This window comes from Scardinius erythrophthalmus (genome assembly GCF_964197995.2).
Source record: "Scardinius erythrophthalmus genome assembly, chromosome: 12".
Taxonomy (NCBI): domain Eukaryota; kingdom Metazoa; phylum Chordata; class Actinopteri; order Cypriniformes; family Leuciscidae; genus Scardinius; species Scardinius erythrophthalmus.
This window is the reverse complement of record NC_138232.1, coordinates 8124417-8144060: the sequence shown is the minus strand read 5'-3', so window position 1 is coordinate 8144060 and position 19644 is coordinate 8124417. Positions and strand designations below refer to the sequence as shown.

Below are 19644 nucleotides of genomic sequence, written 5' to 3'. Positions count from 1 at the left end.
TCGCTTCGTGTTTATTTTTCTTCATTTGGCAAAAAGCACAACACTTTGTTTTTATTGTGAGTATACACAAAAATAATACACATTTAACAGAATCGATTGATGTATGAAACTTGTTTTGTAAAATCAAAGTCAAAAGAGAATTTCGGGTCTCAATCAACTCATAAGGAAAAAAATCGAGCAGATCACGCCGGCGTGATCTCCGACCTCTGAGGGTTAACTTGAAGCTTCTGCATTCAAAGCCGGTTCTTTGTGACTGAATCATTTTTTGGACATTATGTAACCTTCATTAGAGTAAAAATAAATGTGTAACAGGAAAATGGGCTTTGCTACTGCTGGGTGAGATAAAACAACTCATTAATTGATACCTTTCAGACTGAATTATAACCTCTCACTGTCTCCACCCACTTCCTTTGGAATGTGTACTAGGATTAACCATATTTTGATGACGATAATGAGTCTAGAACACATACGCACACCCCAAACTACACCTTAAGTCTCCTCAAATTACTCTTAATAGCTGTTAGATAAAATAAAACATCCTCTCAAAAATAAATGCCATTAACGACACGAATTGCACTTTCAATACCATTCAATTCTATTCAAAGAATCCAGAAAAATGTGTCACGGTTTCCCAAAAAATATTTTTCAACATTGACGATAATAAGAAATGTTTCTTTGATCACCAGATCAGCATACTAGAATGATTTCTGAAGGATCAGACTGAAGACTGCAGTAATGATGCTGACAATTCAGCGTTGACTTCACAGGAATAAATTCTGTTTTAAAATAATATTTACTGTTTTACAGGATTTTTGAATATATAAATGCAGCCTCTGTGAGCATAAAAGACTTCTTTCAAAAACATTAAACCACCCCCAAACTTAGGCGTAATATATATTTATACATAATTGGTCTAAAATCTTCCTTTATATCAAGAATGACATGTTCTGGAACACTAATCTTTGACCCATTCTTCTAAAGCATCTCGGATGCGTTCCACTCGCGTGGTGAAACGGACCAAGTAAGGAAATGATAAATCAAATGTCTATTTGTGTCTAATTAGCTGGCGAGTGGCGTTCCAGACAAAACAAGGTTCGCCTCCGGTATTATCAACTTCCATCTTAAGGTACTTTGCTGCGTAAAAAAAGTCATTTCCTGTTCTGAGTAGTTATACGGAGAGTTCAAGTGAACTGGATGTTGTTCCACACCCTGTGAAACTTATATAGGAGACTGAAAAAAAGAAACTTTGGGGTTTTTGGGCCAAGATGTTTAATGGTTTGGAACATTCCGTTTTAATTTCATTTACATTTCTGTTCCGATTTTACAATTCCAAAGAGCTTAACAGTATTCTATAAATCTTGCGCAAATTTTCACGTCACATACATTTTACACAAAGCATACTTGTTTACACCAAAAAGCATAAAAAAGTATTTGGAAGTAAACAGGAGCAGTGAGTTTTCAGGGCGTCTATAATAAAATTATATTCTTGTGTGTTCTTCAGTTATTCCGGCGAGCATGAATTATGAATAGCTGAGGATATGGCTGTAGCCGCAGGCGCTGTGAGAACGTTTCACACGGAAGAAACAACAACTACAACAAGAAACTTAACTATGAATTAAAATTAAAAGGTCAATAATTATTATCTGGTATTTTCTGGTAGATAACTATCTATCATGTAGCTGCATGTTTTACAGTCCACCCACCAATGTGTTCATTTCCTCTCCTCCTGTTCAGACAGAGAGATATGATCACTTCCATTGTATGCAGAGACGATGTTATGGGTGGGGAGGAAAGCTTCACCAAACAAACCCCTCCTCAGACAAGGACACAGTTACAAAACCCTCTGTTGCCAGAAAGGGTAACCTTATATTCCTCTTAGCCTGCCAGGCTGCACGTAACTGCCTAAATTCAAATGCTAATATGAGCTTTTTTTGTTTTGAAGAGGATTTGTTTCCTGCCAAAACAAAACAAAACAGCAAATTCAGACCAGTTCCAGAAGAGATCTCAACAAATGACTCAAACTTTGCTCAGATTTGACAGAACTTCCAGACAGATATAACTGAAAGAGGTGTCCTAAGAAATCCACTTGTCCCTGTGATAGTCCCAGGTTCTGTAAATAACCAAAAACAGTCAAGGTGCTGGCCTGAACTCTTTTATTCACATTTGCTCTGATTGAATAGTGCTTGTATCTATTGCTCTGCTCTCTTAAAGCCACCTTTCAAACATCTCGCGAGTACCAAATTGACTTCTTTTTCAGGGCTTATTGCACTTAAAGGGATAGTTCACCCAAAAATGAAATTAGCCCATGATTTACTCACCCTCAAGCCATCCTAAGTGTATATGACATTCTTCTTTCAGACAAATACAATCGGAGCTTCCAAGCTTTATAATGATACAGTGTAATGATTCAATACAGTGAATGGTCTATCCTCTGCGGTTCCGCGTTCGTCATTACGTTGTGCGTCAAGGGTTACTCTTCCACCGTAAATCGATGCGTATGGCCGTCTGCCGGAAGCTAGTAATTTTAGTCGATAAAGTTTTAAATATAGATATTTTTCTTACACTAACGCATTGCTTCGCTTCAGAAAGCCTTTATTAACCCCCCAGAGCCATGTGGAGCACTTTTATCATGAATGGATGTGCTTTGATGGACTTGAGGGAATATTTTTTTAATATAACTCCTATTGTATTCGTCTGAAAGAAGAATGTCATATACACCAAGGATGACTTAAGGGTGAGTAAATCATGGGCTAATTTTCATTTTTGGGTGAACTATCCCTCGAAACGGTCAAATAAATACAAAATTATGTCAAAATGCCAGTCTTGCCGAGTATTCAGGTAAATACAGTCAGTTTTGAAATGTACTGTAAATAGTTGACAGAAAATGCATGTTGTGTAACAGTATATTGGATCCGTGCATAAGCTCTTAAAGTGACAGCAGCCTAATAAACCTGCTGCCAAAGACAGAGAAAATCACTCGCTGCTATCTATCTATCTATCTATCTATCTATCTATCTATCTATCTATCTATCTATCTATCTATCTATCTAATAAACATGAAATGGAGGAAATCTTCATTTTGCCTGTATTTGTGTGTGTGTGTGTGTGTGTGTGTGTGTGTGTGTGTGTGTGTGTGTGTGTGTGTTACATATAATATATACTTGTAGTATATAGTGGATATTTGCTAATATAGCAAGAGGAAATCCCAGACTTTAATTTCATCCATTTAATTTATTTTGTGTACATATGATACAGCATCTTCAAAATCACTGCATCAGTTCTGCGACTGCATAATTTCTCCAAACATTCATTCACTTCCCTCCACATAGCCCAGAAGACAAATCCTCTTTTGGATGCTCTATATGCTCCTTTCTCTGAGTAACCAGAGAACATGTGAGATCATTCTAAGCATCTCCTTCTGTTGCGCTATATTGCATTATGTTAAACAGATCCTATCTAATTTGAATTCTTAATAAAACTTGTTTTCCCAGCGAGGACAGGCACTTTGCCACAAAAAGATTTGAGGATGATATAGGAGCTGGATTTCTCAAACAAATTGGTTCCCGTCTTAGCGATTTATCATTGCAAATTATGAGGGCTCGTCTTGCATTACCATCTAGGTTGGCCATCTTGACCCATCAATCACAGGAGGTTGCCAGGGACACAGAAAAATTATGCTGGGGAACGTAGAGCTGACTTTTTTTTTAGCACCCAACCACAACAGGCTGTCATGGTGCTACAAACGACTAGGAATGACCACTGAAATCCTTAGCTGGCTCATAACCCTACATTAAGACTAAGAGTACATGTTTTATGAAGCATAATTTCACAAAGCTAAAGTTAGACCATTCTGTTTTTGCTTTAAATCCTGAAATTATAAAAATCAAAAACGACTGCTTATGCTACATGTGTGTAGCACCTTTGTTTGGATCATGATTAAAGTGCATTGGTTGCCTCTAATTTTAAAATGGCAACATATATATTTTATGTTTCATGCCCAGTTTGGCCAGTAAGAGCAAACAAGCAGCAAAAAATGTGATAAAAAAAAAGAAAAAAAGGCAACCGTTCTAACTTGTAAAAAAAAAGAGAAAAAAAAAAGACAATCGGATTCAGCCATGCAAAATCGTGATTGAAGCATCACTAGTTATGAACTATTATGCAGTTAAAAATGGAACTGAAATGACCCAGAATTCACTCTAAAATGTTGAACTGCTCAAGTAAACAAAATACGCAAACTGCACCTGTAATAATAGCATGCTGGGACAACAGTGAGCTGTCAAACACAAATACTCTCTTTTTAGCACAAAGTGGATATTTGCTCAGATATAGCAAGAGGAAAGAGGAGGGAAAGAGATAGACAGGGGGAGAGAGAGAGGGGGAGAGGGAACGAGAGAATACTGGCAGAAGAAAATGAAATCCTGGAAGAATATGAGAGGAAAAATATGAGTAATGATGCGTGCCCGTACCTCCTGGGGGAGACCCTGCAGTGTGGCATATTATCTGTCCCTTTTGAAAAATACATCCACACACACACGCACATTTTAAATAAACCATAATCAAATCTCACCTTGCAAGCTGTACAGTCAGTTCCTAGGCTCTTTCCCTAGCTGAATCCACACCTAGCAGTGCATACTGACTGAGTCTTTTTGGCTCATAAATAAATCTAACTACATTTAAAAACTACCTTTACATATTTATTTGAATTTATAAATGGAATGAAGAGAGTTTAATTATGAAGTAATTTACAAATGCAGCTGGAAAGGTGGGTCATATTATGTTGACAGGCAATTAGCGGTAATGTCTCAGCTATTGAACAGACCTGACAATTAGCACTTTGTTATGTCATTTATATAAAGCAACACGTGGTACTGAACCGAGTTCCAAAAAAGATCATATTGCCAGTGCCAGAATTGCAGGCGCATCAGTCACGACAATGTGACTGTCTGATGCAACTTTATTTGTTGTCACATGAGACAGAGTAGAAAATTATAACAGCATATGTCAGGCATGGACAAACTGCATCAGTAAAAGGGTGAAAGTGTTAGCAATCTCGCACATACACTCTTAGAAAAAAGGTTTAATAGGGTTCTGTATAGATGGTCTTGACTCCATTTTAAAGATGCCAAAAAGGAGAACTAAATTAAGCAAAAATATTATATCTTGATCCTACCTGCCTTCGCTGCACAACTCAACTAACTACAATACTGCACTCTTTCTGGTCGTGTCCCAAACTGTCTGATTTCTGGGGGAAAGTCTTCAGGTGTTTTTCTGTTATTTTTTCTTTTCCAATAGACCCCAACTCTTTTAACAGCATTGTTTGGTAACTCTGTAAGAATCTGTCAAATTAAACACATTACTGGCCGACATTGCAGCCTTTGCAACTTTACTGGCTAGACGAGTATTTCTTATGAAATGAAAGTGATGGAAAAGACTCGGTTCGCAATGAGACAAAAGCCAAAACTCTTTTTGAAAGTCGGGAGTATTCCTTTTCTGGAATATTTTGAGAAAACAAATACATCTTAGTTCCTCCCCCTTTATTTTTTATTTATTTCTCTTCAATGCTTTTATTGTATATATGCTTGCCTGATATTCCTTTTTTTGTTTGAATTATTGTTTTTATTGTTTATATATGTTTAGTGCTGTCAAAAGACTAAAAAATGTATATCACGATTAATCATAAACTTTAGTATGATTAATCGCACACTTATAAAATTAAGCATATACACCATTTATTTTGTTTAACACGTTCATTTAGTCATCATTTGCTATATATACACTCACCTAAAGGATTATTAGGAACACCATACTAATACTGTGTTTGACCCCCTTTCGCCTTCAGAACTGCCTTAATTCTACGTGGCATTGATTCAACAAGGTGCTGACAGCATTCTTTAGAAATGTTGGCCCATATTGATAGGATTGCAATCTTGCAGTTGATGGAGATTTGTGGGATGCACATCCAGGACACGAAGCTCCCGTTCCACCACATCCCAAAGATGCTCTATTGGGTTGAGATCTGGTGACTGTGGGGGCCATTTTAGTACCGTGAACTCATTGTCATGTTCAAGAAACCAATTTGAAATGATTCGAGCTTTGTGACATGGTGCATTATCCTACTGGAAGTAGCCATCAGAGGATGGGTACATGGTGGTCATAAAGGGATGGACATGGTCAGAAACAATGCTCAGGTAGGCCGTGGCATTTAAACGATGCCCAATTGGCACTAAGGGGCCTAAAGTGTGCCAAGAAAACATCCCCCACACCATTACACCACCACCACCAGCCTGCACAGTGGTAACAAGGCATGATGGATCCATGTTCTCATTCTGTTAACGCCAAATTCTGACTCTACCATCTGAATGTCTCAACAGAAATCGAGACTCATCAGACCAGGCAACATTTTTCCAGTCTTCAACTGTCCAATTTTGGTGAGCTCGTGCAGATTGTAGCCTCTTTTTCCTATTTGTAGTGGAGATGAGTGGTACCCGGTGGGGTCTTCTGCTGTTGTAGCCCATCCGCCTTAAGGTTGTGCGTGTTGTGGCTTCACAAATGCTTTGCTGCATACCTCGGTTGTAACGAGTGGTTATTTCAGTCAAAGTTGCTCTTCTATCAGCTTGAATCAGTCAGCCCATTCTCCTCTGACCTCTAGCATCAACAAGGCATTTTCGCCCACAGGACTGTCGCATACTGGATGTTTTTCCCTTTTCACACCATTCTTTGTAAACCCTAGAAATGGTTGTGCGTGAAAATCCCAGTAACTGAGCAGATTGTGAAATACTCAGACCGGCCTATATATATATACATATATACTATATACATATATATATATACATATATACTATATACATATATATACATATATATATATATATATATATATATATATATATATATATATATATATATATATATATATATATATATACTCCATTATATACTGGGATTCTACACGTGTTACATCAGAGTGGTTTTGTGGACACTCACAGAAGGGATGTGCTTGCATGCCTGCCTGCAGTCCAGATCGGTCCTATAGAAAATCTATGGCCTATCATGAAAACTAGAATCAGACATGGACTGTTGAGCTGTCTTGTAACTGCAAAAATGTATATCCTCAATTCCCAAAAGATTAAAAAGTGTAATTACAAGGAAAGGTGATGCAACACAGTAGTAAACATGCCTCGGTCCCAACTTTTTTGCAGTGCTTTGCAGCCATCAAAATCAAAATTGGTTTATATTTACAAAAAGCAATTAAGTTGTTCAGTAAAAACATTGAAAATCTTTTCTTTGTACTTTTGCCAGTTAAATAAAGGTTATAGAGAATTAACAAATCACAGATCCTTGATATTATTGTATTGTTACAAAATAAAAAAAAGGGTCACACTTTCATGTTTTCCTAGTAATAAAGTATGTTTACAAGCTGAATTGGATTGAGTTAAAACTAAATACATAAAATGATCCCATGACCAAAGGTTCTATATGAATGCCTGACAGAACCCTTCAAGGGTTCTACAGTATATAGAACTTGAGAGTAGATAGACTGATTAGTCGCTAAATGTAAAAAAATAAATAAAAAAATAATAATAATAATACAAATTTACCCTCATCTAAACCATAGTTTATGTTGATTTATAGAGCTTATGTGGGGAATGCACGTTTAGATTCGGCTCAAACCATCGAACAGGGAAGGAAAATGAGCACGCTTTTACCTCAATTGTTTCTTCTGGACAGCAGTGAGACTAAATAGTAAGCAAATGGAGACATTTGCATACTATTCCTGCTTTTTAGATGTTTCTCCAGTGGAAAAAAAGCCTTTATTGTGCCTTCAAAAAAGATCTTTTTCAATTTAAACAATTTTCATCAAATCATTTTATGATCTAATTATATTTGTCGTCAAAGGGATTTCAGGAGAAACATCTGAGAAAAAGCAGACACTAATATCCTCCTCCTCATCACTTCCTGCCCTTTCTATATTATCTCAGTGGCAAAAGGCCACAATGAAAGCTAAAAAAAAGTACAGTCTCAGAGAATTTTTCTGCACCTTAATGAAAAAACTCAACAAAAACTTCATATTAAAAGTTTCACAAAGCTGAAATTTATTACAGTACTGCTATATGGATACTGTCTTTATCCAAGGCCAACATAAAGACACATAACCTGTCGTAAGAGTAAATGCTAGACTCCTGAGCTAAGAGAAAAAGTATAAAATACATCTAATAAATCTGTTTCTCTCTGTCTGAACTGATTGCAGTTAAACCAAAAATGGTTGAATAAGGCTGCGTTCACACTGCAGGGCTTAATGCTCAATTCCGATTTTTTTGGAAAAATTAGATTTTTTTGCAAGGCCGTTCACATTTCCAATTAAATGCGACCTTTTGTGATCTCCTGTGTGAACGTGAAATGACCCAGAAGTGACCCGCATGCGCAGAAGAGTACTCAGCGGTCAACGACGTCACTTGTTGTTTGCGGAAGTAGCTAAACTTCAACTAACTGTGATTCACTCATCACACACACACACACACAACACATGAGCGCGCGCAGCGACCGTTACACAAGAGCCAGACAGCAGCCGCTGACCTATCTAATATCAGCACAAATAAGTTAACATAACGTTAGTCTACTCTTATTCACATTGGATATATCATGATGGTGGCCGTGGGCTTTTATTTATTTTTTTAATTAACGGGCTCGTCGAGGTCGACCCGTTCGGCAGATTTACCTTAGCTCGACGAATATGCAGTCCGTTTTCAAACCGACGACTACTTCAACGCAGAATTATGACGTTTGTCGCGTATCAACGCAGAATTATGACGTTTGTCGCGTATCAATGACGTGCGGGTCGGATACATGCGACCTGGCCGTTCAGACTGAAGTCGCATTTCAAAAGATCGGATACGTATCGGATTTGGACCACATACCCAAGTGGCCTGGGTCGCATTTGAAAAGATCGGATCTGTGTCGTTCAGACTGTCATGAAAAGATCAAATACAGGTCGCATAGGGGCAAAAAAATCGGAATTCGGTCGTTTCAGCCTGCAGTGTGAACGTAGTAGCGTCACATTATATAATTACTAGTGCTGTCAATCGATAAAAAAAAAAAAAAACTTGATTAATCACATTTTTTCTGCGATTAATCCCAATTAAAAACTCTTACGTTTTTATAGGTTAATATTTTGTTTAAATATTTTATAATGTAATAATTTCACAGTAAATCTCCAAATTAATGTAGAGACAACATAAAGACAATATATTTTAAATACTTGTTTAATGGCATCTTTTTATGAATGAAAGTCAGTATCACTGATACTAATACAGCTATTAATGTCTGGATAAAAAGGATTTTAAACATTAATTATAGCCATTCAAGATTACAGTGTAATTGAAAGCTAGATATTTTTTAACATTTATTAGGCTTAAAAAAAATATAACAACTTTAAATTTTAGGGGACTTCAAACAATCCTCACATAAACCCATAATAAATGCCATATTTACCTGTGCCCTTGCTATCTGTCTAACATATACAGAACAATATATAGAAATTGAATAAAGTTATCAAACAGTCTGCACTGCATAAATTATAGATTAAATATAGACTAATCCTTACTAAAGCTACAAAAGTTCTTTAGTCAAGAGCAGTGAGTAATTTTATCTGTTCCCTTTGTTCTTTAACTTTACAGACAGAGCATTATTGGCTGCTGTCCCTTTAAGACCAGCCGCCTCATTCTCTCACAACTCTTTACGTTCATTTAAGACTTTATTTAACTCATTTAAGACTGCTCTTATGTTATGAAGATACTCGACAAAACGGACATTTTGGCATAATTGTGTGTGTTATTGTTCGTTCAAGTGCGAAAGAGATCTGTATTCTGGTGTGCGTCTTCATGTGCGTCGTGTGTGTGTCACATAGACAGGACATTCACAGGCAGCACATTCTCTTTTGTCTTGTCACGCTTGAATGGCGTTAATGTAAAGCTAGCCATGAATAAAGGTCAGTATTACTGATACTAATACATTAATGTCTGGATAAAAATGTTTTTTTCGCCCAATTTTAAACATTAATTATAGCCATTCAACATTACAGTGTAATTGAAACACAATTACACATAGCCAAAGGATGACAAAAATTAACAGATGCTGCGTTAATTGTGTTAAATATTTTAACGCATTAAACTGGACAAAAATTAATCGCATGCGTTAATGTTGACAGCCCTAATAATTACTCCTAGACTTTGGTGCTGCTAGCGATGCTGAATAATACACACTGAATATAACATATTACATACTTAGGGCCCTATCTTGCACCCAGCGCAATTGACTTTGTACACCGACGCATGTATCATTCCTATTTTGCACCCGACGCACAGCGGACTTTTCCCTCCACAGTTGGTAAATTAGGAAATAAACTTGCGCTCCCGGGGGCGGTTCAGCGAAAAGAGGAGGCGTGTTCCGGCGCAAACGTTGCCTGGTGCTATTTTGCAGTTTCAGAAAACAGTTCTGCCACAGACCAGTAAAAACCTAGTCTAAAGTCAGTGGCGCGTTTTTAGTGGCGCGTTCAGATGCTATTTTAAGGGCGCATGCTTGGCCATAATGAAGTGTGTGCACAACGCGCCTACACTTTGCTTCTCTCATCTACACATATACGCAGCAGTTGCCATTTTTGCAAACCATACATATTTAAAAGGAAAAATATTCCACATGAGGGAAATCATTGTTGTGTCCATGAAGTGTGAAACAATAGGCATAAATCTAGCTTACACATTTACCAAAATGATTATACGTCTGTTTAATACCGAAGCTAATTTGGGTGGGTTTCTCCCATTCCCATACAATGTCACTTCTCTCTCTTTTACGGCCCTGACGAGAACGTCGGTCTCCTCGGCTGTGAACCGCTCCTGGCGTGCGCCTGGCAAATCCGTTGTTATAATAGCAATCCGCCATGGAACATCTGATTGGTTTATTTCACGTTACGCCCAAACCACACCTATGATTGGTTTATTTCACGCTCTGATTGGTTTATTGCACGTTACGCCCAAACCACACCTATGAGTAAAGTATGAGTAAAGTAGCTACTTCAGACCAACCCATTTTAGATTTGCGTCGGGCGCAAGAGTCATTTATCCCTCCGGTATAATAGCAACAGCGCCTGAGATCCGCCCACAAAGTTACTTGTGTTTCGCGTTTGATACTTGCGTTTCAGATCATTAAAATAGGGCAATTAATCTTTAAATTAAAAAAAGTAACATGCATTATGTGCATTTGAAAAAAGTGTGAAAGTACACTACCATTCAAAAGTTGGGGGTTGGTATGATTTTATGTATTTGAAAGAAGTCTCTTAAGCTCAATGTTGAAAACAGTTGTAGTACTTAATATTTTTGTGGAAAGTGTGTGAAGTGTTTTTATGATTTTTTTGTTGAATAAAAAGTAAAAAAAAAATGTATTTGAAATAGAAGTTTTTGTAACATTAGAAAAGTACTTGTCAATTTTGGTAAATTTAATGCATCCATGCTCAATAAAAGTATTAATATATTTAAAAATATATATTATTGACCCCAAACGTTTGGATGGTAGAGCTCGAAACTTTAAGTAAACTATAAGATAAAGCGATGCCAATATTGCGATTAAACTTTGCCTCATGTAAACACAATACTTAGATTAAACTAATGTGATTATGCTCATAATCATAGTAACCATAATCGCATTAAGCTATGTGACGTATGTCGATTGTACGTCGCAATAAACAGGCATGTAAACACCTTAATCGCATTATTATTACCGCTCTGACCAAAGTATGCATGTGCTCGGATGCGAAGAACATGACTGCAGCGTAGGCAACCCCAGTTACAGCAGTATTGTTATGTTCATTACAGCTCAGAATTTCTAATACGTCCATAGAAAGGTGTTTTGCATTTGACGTAAGTGGATCAAAAGAGTGGCCAGTAACACACAGTATGTGAGTTCATCATTTGTGCTGTGCATTGGGTTATGTGAAGAATGGCGGTAAAAATACCCACGAATAATGGTTTAATAGCGAATAATGTAAACATGTAAACAGGAGCAAAGTTTTGCTCGATTTTTGTTGTTGAAAAATCACATTATTGGTGCACATGTAAACGTCTCATCATGTCATATACTTTAGAGCTTTATATTGAGAATCACCTCCTGGAATGCAGTTCTGGAGCTCAAAGCGAGAAATAAACTCCTACTTTCTTCATCCCTCACAGAACTGGAGGCTTTTCTACTTTAAAGGATTGTGCAATATTTCACTCAAGATTGTTGGAAGCTGTTCTGAAGGCAAAAGTTGGGCCTGCTCTTTATTAGGTTCTTGAGATCAATATATTGTTAGGTGAAGTTCTGTTATTTTATCCACCCTCCGATAAAGTTAGCCGGATCCTTTATAGGTCATTGGCATGTACATAAACAATGCTGATTTGCACATTACATGCCTAAATTGGGAAAATTACCAACAAAGACCGACTTATCATCAGTTTCCAAACTGAATAATGTCAAGCTAGAAAATGTGAACTAGAGAATAAAATTAGGCAGACCATCCTTTTGCTAAGCAGAAAGCAATCCATAGCATGCATAATGTCTCCTACACATTTTTTAACACTTATTTTTCATACTTAAAGCATTAACTTATTTCACATAAAAGCAAATGTGTCAGTCCTCAAATAGATTTTAAATGGGCTTTTTGGGCAATCTGTAATTGTTCCAGCAGCTGCCAAGCTTTGATTTGCTTTTACTATGAAAATGGGTTTAAAAGAGGGAAAAGGTAAAGAGGTAAAGCCTGCAGAATACTTCTGGCATAGAAATTATTGTGAGAGCATGAAAGGTTCGAGTGCATTCTGGCTCGGCTCAAAAAACACGCAGACTAAAATCACTTACGATGCTTCACAAATTTTAAAAGGACATTAAAGCCTTAGCTAAGAAAAGCTACTGAACTGCTTTCATGGACACAACCTGTTAGCAGTGCTTGCTGATATTGGTGGGATTGTCCTAAAGATCACTTGAAAGTTAACAGCTCCAATTGAGGAACTGTTAAAGAAGATGACTTGTGCTTTTTACATTATCAACTTTTTTAGTGTGTAATGTTGCTGTTTGAGCATGAAAAAGGTTTGCAAAGTTAGAAACCACAAAGTCACTCCAAAGGGAGTTATTCTCTATATCAGTTTCTGAACTCCCTGAAATGCCTTTATTGTAGACTTGAGTTTTCTTCTAGGAATGAACACGTCACAATATTCCACATAAAAATTGCATACGCAAAATAAAAAGGGGGACGAGGCCTGGTTGAGTTGTGTTAGTAGTGTGTTGAAACTCGCGGTTGTTATGAGGCGCATGAAATTTATGAAACATGCTCAAAGAGTTTGACCAATCACAACTCACTGGTCCAGCCGACCAATCAGAGCACATTGCGCTTTTCGGAAGGAGGGGCTTCATAGAGAAAGGAACTAAACAGAGTTACTGACAGACAGGGAAGAGAGGTGCTGCAACAATGTAAAATATGTGAACAAATAATGTGTTTTTTTAACATTCAAGCATGAAAACCTATTCTAGTCGACTCCAAAAACAAAAACAAGACTTAAAAGGGGATAACAGGTCCTCAGAAAACATTACAAGGCACAGATTCAGGTCCAGAAGTCTGAGAGTCTGCAGTGTTTTGCTTTCTTTTCTAAATGAATACAGTTCATTTCAAATTATACTATCAGCATAAATATTTGAGTGAAAATCATGAATATGTACATGAGAATGTCTCTGTATTTTTGTCTCTTTTTGCTTTAATATTTTATATTATATTATTTATTTAATAAAACAAAAATTGTATAATCCCATAGCATTACAATTTTCAAAATCCTAAAAAAGCTAATTTTTACATTTTTATTTTGAACCCCACGTTTTCAATAGGGACTAAGGCTTTTTAATGACACTGTATGTTGATGAAATAATCAAATTTTATATTTTAGTAGTAAAATATAATGGTGTAAATAACAAATCATAATATTGAATGACACCATATTCATGAGGCATAGTATTTACATAATCCTCCAGAGTGTTTTAAAGAATGTCCAAAAAGCATGGTATTACCAAAGTACCATTCACAGCAGTACCATGGTACTTTGTACAGTGTTGTTAGTGGTTTAAGAGCTCCTCATCACGTTAAATAAACTTTTTACTGTAAAAACAACACTGGTTGCTGAAGACAGAGATCCATAAAATGAAATATTTTTATCAGTAACATCTGTAATATGATTTTTTTATATGCCTCATAAAACTCCTTTATGAAAAACTGGATGCAACCTTTTCGAAAAAAGAAAAAGCTTTGAGCCCCAGATCAGTTCCTAAATTCCACAAAACCACATCAGCTATTGTGGTGTCAAAACACCTAGTGACACTGGCATGGGTTTTACTTGACAGTGAATGCACAACACAGTGCTCTGACACGGACAAGCTGCAAAACAATGAAATTGATTCAAAAAGGGAAAAAAATGACAGTTAAAGTGTCTGGTGAGAAGATAAAACCTTTGTATGAGGGAAAAATGTGCGAAAGACAAGCAAAAATGCACAAACAAGTGCCGCAGACAGATATTGCCTGTGAATTGAATCATAAAGCCTTCATGCTGACTAGCCTCATTAATGCTTTCAGTGAAACTGCCATGGAACCACAGCTATACCTGAGAAACAACAACATCTGTTCAAAACACTCATGGAAACTTGTGCAAGGTCTACAGAAAGTCTAACACTTTAAAGTCTGCTTCACTCGTCGGAAACCAAACCTAGAGGAAAACTGTATTGCTTATAGGTTGCTCTCTCATATCTCAGGACTTATGAGTCTGAGTTCCGATTTAGTCTCAGATGTTTCTCTACAAGGAGGTCTAAAAACTGAAACAAATTAAAGAAGTGTTGACATACTAAATTTATGTGAATGGCAGAACAGATTTGAGTTCGTGTTGAGTTCTCTGACTTTTAATAAACATTAACAGATTTGTGTATCTTGCAAGGTTACCAGCCATTCCAGTCTATTAAAATCCAATTCAATCCCTGGATTTGACATAACTAAACATGAGAAAGACATGAATGTAAGAATGTAGAATTAATTAAATTAGATGATAGATAGATAGATCTCCATTCACTTTCCACACAAACCAGATTTGGAGATATCATTTGGGTTTCTTTTTTCCTACAGAGAGATATGAAAAGCAACCCACAAAAAAATCTGTATCTCAGAAAACCGTATCCTCTGAAACAGATCATTAGATCATGGAAACGACATTTGGAAAACGCTGCATCGTCTATTAGAGCGGGCACACTGAGGGGGAAAGCCTTGCAGGGCTTATCGCACGACTTCACATGGTAAATACACATATACGGCTGCCAGCAAGCGCCAAAGAAAGGAAAGAGCACCATTTAAAGATCATTCCATGCTAGAGGGCAGCTGAAACTACAGGCATAAATGTTCCTCATCTCTCTGAGCACAGACACAAGTCAGAATGCTGGCAAAGAACAAGCCGGCACTGGTCTGTCAGAGCTGATGAAGCGAACCGTTCAGACGCCCAGAGGAACGAGAGAAATCAGAAATAAAAAGATAAAAGATCAGCTGGAAATACGAGCAGAGAAAAAAGAAAGAGTTTGAAATGAGATCAGAGCAGTTTATGTTCATGCCTATTGATCGTATGTCCGCCAGAGGCCATTGATTGATTCATTTTCATAACTCTCAATAAGAGCCCTTCAAGTACGGAACAAAAACAATCCAGCAATTGCTCGCAGATTCTGCTGAGTTAGAGGAGATATAGATTATGTAAAACTTCCCTCTCTGAGACAAAGCATTTCCAATTGATTTCGCCCAGTCTTTTTCTGCTGTAAAACATGTAAAACTAATAGACCAAACCCACCTGCCGCTTTTCAAAGGGAAATATACTCATTAAATTTCCCCATAGGGTTGATTCCCCGCAGACACACAGGCTTATGCTGAGTAAACATTGTTGCTATTGCTTACCGATGCTGCGCACACATTTTCATTGTTTATTGGTCGAAGGAGAGAATGACTCACCTGAATACGCCCAATAGGGTTCCCCAGACGCCCTCCGCTCTCTTCGAGTGGCTGAGCTCCCACGATGCTCTGTTTCCACATGTGAAGCTGTCAGAGAAAAATCAGATGATGCTATAATGACTTTCCATTGACAATCAATGCATAACGTTATCAATGCTGCAATATTGTCCACCTTATAAAATGCAACTCATTATGCCTATATTTCTCTCAGATGTGTATTCAATGCAGGCTTAATCCTGAAGTAGAGGAAGAAAATCTTAACCTTCATAGCCTGCTTCACTAGAACTTCTTACACGCTGTGTCTCTTGACAAAGTAATCAAAAGTAATAATACCACTAATAAATACTCAGCGGGGCCTCCAAACCTGTGAAAAACCTGGCACTTCGCTCCTCTTATTAGAAACACTCACATCAGCTAAAGTTCTGGTCGACATAATTACTAAAGAACGGCATGATTTGTAATTCTGAATAAGTAGTAGTAGGAGGAGGTAATGCTTAACAAACAGACTGTTTATTTTTGATTATCAGGCTTCTTTTACTCTCACTTGTCGAGTGAAAGTTCATGAATTGAATGACTAAGAAATGGAACCAACAGAATGTGAGTTATAATTGGCATGCATTTGTGCTTATACCCTGCAGTCCTTTGGAAAAGTATAATTCGTTTTTTTTTTACTGAAATTGTGTTCTACAGTGGTCTGAAAAATGACCTGGACACTTAATTCACACTTAAAATCGCTATGTAACATTTGGCAAGCAGAAAGTGTTCAAATACGTTTGGTCTTACTTTTTAACAGCATATACTTCCGATCAAAAGTTTGGGGTCAGTAATTTTAATTAATACTAAATGAATGCATTTATTCATCAAGGGTGCATTGTTAAAAAAATGAAAATTTTTATTTTAAATATGCTTTTCTTCAGAACATACCAATCAAATAATCCTGAAGAATTCCACCAAAATATATATAGTATAAATAAAAAATAAAAAATATATATGTATATATATAGAAAACTTTTTTAGATTGTAATAATATTTCACAATATTACTGTTGGCCTTTCAAAATTATTAAAAAAAAATATTACCAACCCCAAACATTTGATTTAGATTTTTTGTGTTTTAAAAAAAATGCTTTTGTGAAATGATTTGCTTGAAAAATATGCTTACATTATTTCTTTAAAAGTTAATTGACACTTTTAGATGTTTATATTTTTGCTATAAAATGCAATTAGATTAAACTTAATTGTTACACACATTATTTATGCGTTCATAAATAAATACTAAATATGGGCTGCTGTACAGGATATGAGATTTTTTAATATTTGAAAGCACTGAAGTTTAAAAATGTAAAAAGCACTCCATTTTATAACGTTTGGTCACTGTTGTTATTAAGAATATTTCTGCAATTACATATATCCATTTATGCAGGGTTTTCATCCAAAACTAAGCTGTTAGGTCATAATGACCAATATTTGCAAAGCCAATCTATAAGCATTCATTATCAGCATTCTAATTTTCATCATCAATGACAGCTTTTCATCTTTTGGGGCAAATATATGCAAGTTACACATCTTGCTCCAGGTTGTTATTCAGATTTCAATGCTTTCAAAATAGTTTATTCATATTTATTAATTTACTTATTAATAACCCTAATACTGGATATCACTATACTGCTTAAAGATGAATGATTTTAGAGCAAACTTGAACAACTTTCCTTGCAGTATTTTGAACCAACCATTCATCCATCTGTGCCAACATCCCAATAAAGGCCATGCTCTACAGAGCTCTTTATATGGTTGACTAGTGCACCTTTATTCTGTTCCCAGCTCCTGAGCTCTGTGGCTGCTTCAAAGTGATTATTGGGCTCTTTGTGGCTTCTTTCATAAGTCTCCATCTGCATGCAGGGTTTTGAGGGACAGTCTTTTCACCGCAGCAGTAGCTGACTTTCTGATAACTGAACAAAACGTGCTCTCTGGGGCATCTAATCCACATGGAGATTGATGGAGATTTTCTTTTCTCATATATGCCTTTGTTTATCTGGAACTTTTCCTCAATAGTCTTTCGTCTTCATTTTCACAGCTGTCTTACAAATTCACACCCTGAGTAATGATTGCTTAACTGTGGGTGTCTGTCTAAAGCACAGTCATTTTAATGATGCACAGGTTGTTGGGACTATTCTGTTTCAAGTAAAATCAGCTATAACAAAAGAACAAAATAATTGTACACACACACACACACACACACACACACATATATATATATATATATATATATATATACACACACACACACACACACACACACACACATATATATATATATATATATATATATATATATATATATATATATATATATATATACACACACACACACACACACACACACACACATATATATATATATATATATGAACAATCAGATACTGTCTTTGGTGACACATGATACTTTAGAAATTATTCTAAAATGCAAGATGTGTAACTTGCATATATTTGCCCCAAAAGATGAAAAGCTGTCATTGATGATGAAAATTAGAATGCTGATAATGAATGCTTATAGATTGTCTTTGCAAATATTGGTCATTATGACCTAACAGCTTAGTTTTGGATGAAAGCCCTGCATAAATGAATATATGTAATTGCAGAAATATTCAGACAACAGTGACCAAACGTTATAAAAATGCAGTGCTTTTTACATTTTTAAACTTCAGTGCTTTCAAATATTAACAGCAGCCCATATTTAGTATTTATTTATGAATGCATAAATAATGTGTGCAACAATTAAGTGTAATCTAATTGCATTTTATAACAAAAATATAAACATATAAAAGTGTCAATTAACTTTTAAAGAAACAATATAAGCATATTTTTCAAGCAAATCATTTCACAAAATAATTTTTTTAAAGCACCGCTTTTCAAAAGTTTGGGGTTGGTAATATGTTTTTAATAATTTTTGAAAGGCCAACAGTAATATTGTGAAATATTATTACAATCTAAAAAATAGGGCTGTCAAAAGATTAATCACGATTAATCGCATCCAAAATTAAAGTTTGTGTTTACATAATATATGTGTGTGTACTCTGTATAATTATTTTGTATATATAAATACACACACATGCATGTATATATTTAAGAAATATTTGCATACACATACTGTATATATTTATATATAATTTATATTATATATAAATATAATTTTTTTAAATATAAATTACACATTTTTCTTAAATATATACAAGCATGTGTGTGTATTTATATATACAAATTTAATTATACAGAGTACACACACATATATTATTTAAAAACAAACTTTTATTTTGGATGCGATTAATCGCGATTAATCTTTTAACAGTCCTACTAAAAAAAGTTTTCTATATGAATATATTATAATAAATAAATAAATAAATATTTATTTATTTATATATACTGTATATATTTTGGTGGAAGCCTTCAGGATTATTTGATTAGTATGTTCTGAAGAAAAGCATATTTAAAATAGAATTTTAATTTTTTTTTTACGATGTAAAAGTCTGTCACTTTTGATCAATTTATGCTGAACAAATGCATTCATTTAGTATTAATTAAAATTAGAATACATTTAATTAATTA

General features: G+C 35.6%; 1 protein-coding gene across 3 annotated transcripts in view; it reads right to left on the bottom strand.

The window, feature by feature from the left end:
• The window catches only part of ca16b (carbonic anhydrase XVI b), a 91784-nt gene that overhangs the window by 52300 nt on the left and 19840 nt on the right, over nucleotides 1–19644 (bottom strand). For all 3 annotated transcript variants that reach the window (XR_014031280.1, XM_081381639.1, XM_081381640.1), the window contains exon 2: nucleotides 16043–16129. Coding sequence is in view for 2 of the 3 variants with exons in the window: in XM_081381639.1 (XP_081237765.1) it covers nucleotides 16043–16129 (87 nt within the window). In the remaining variant the exon portion in view is untranslated. The remainder of the gene's footprint in view (nucleotides 1–16042; nucleotides 16130–19644) is intronic.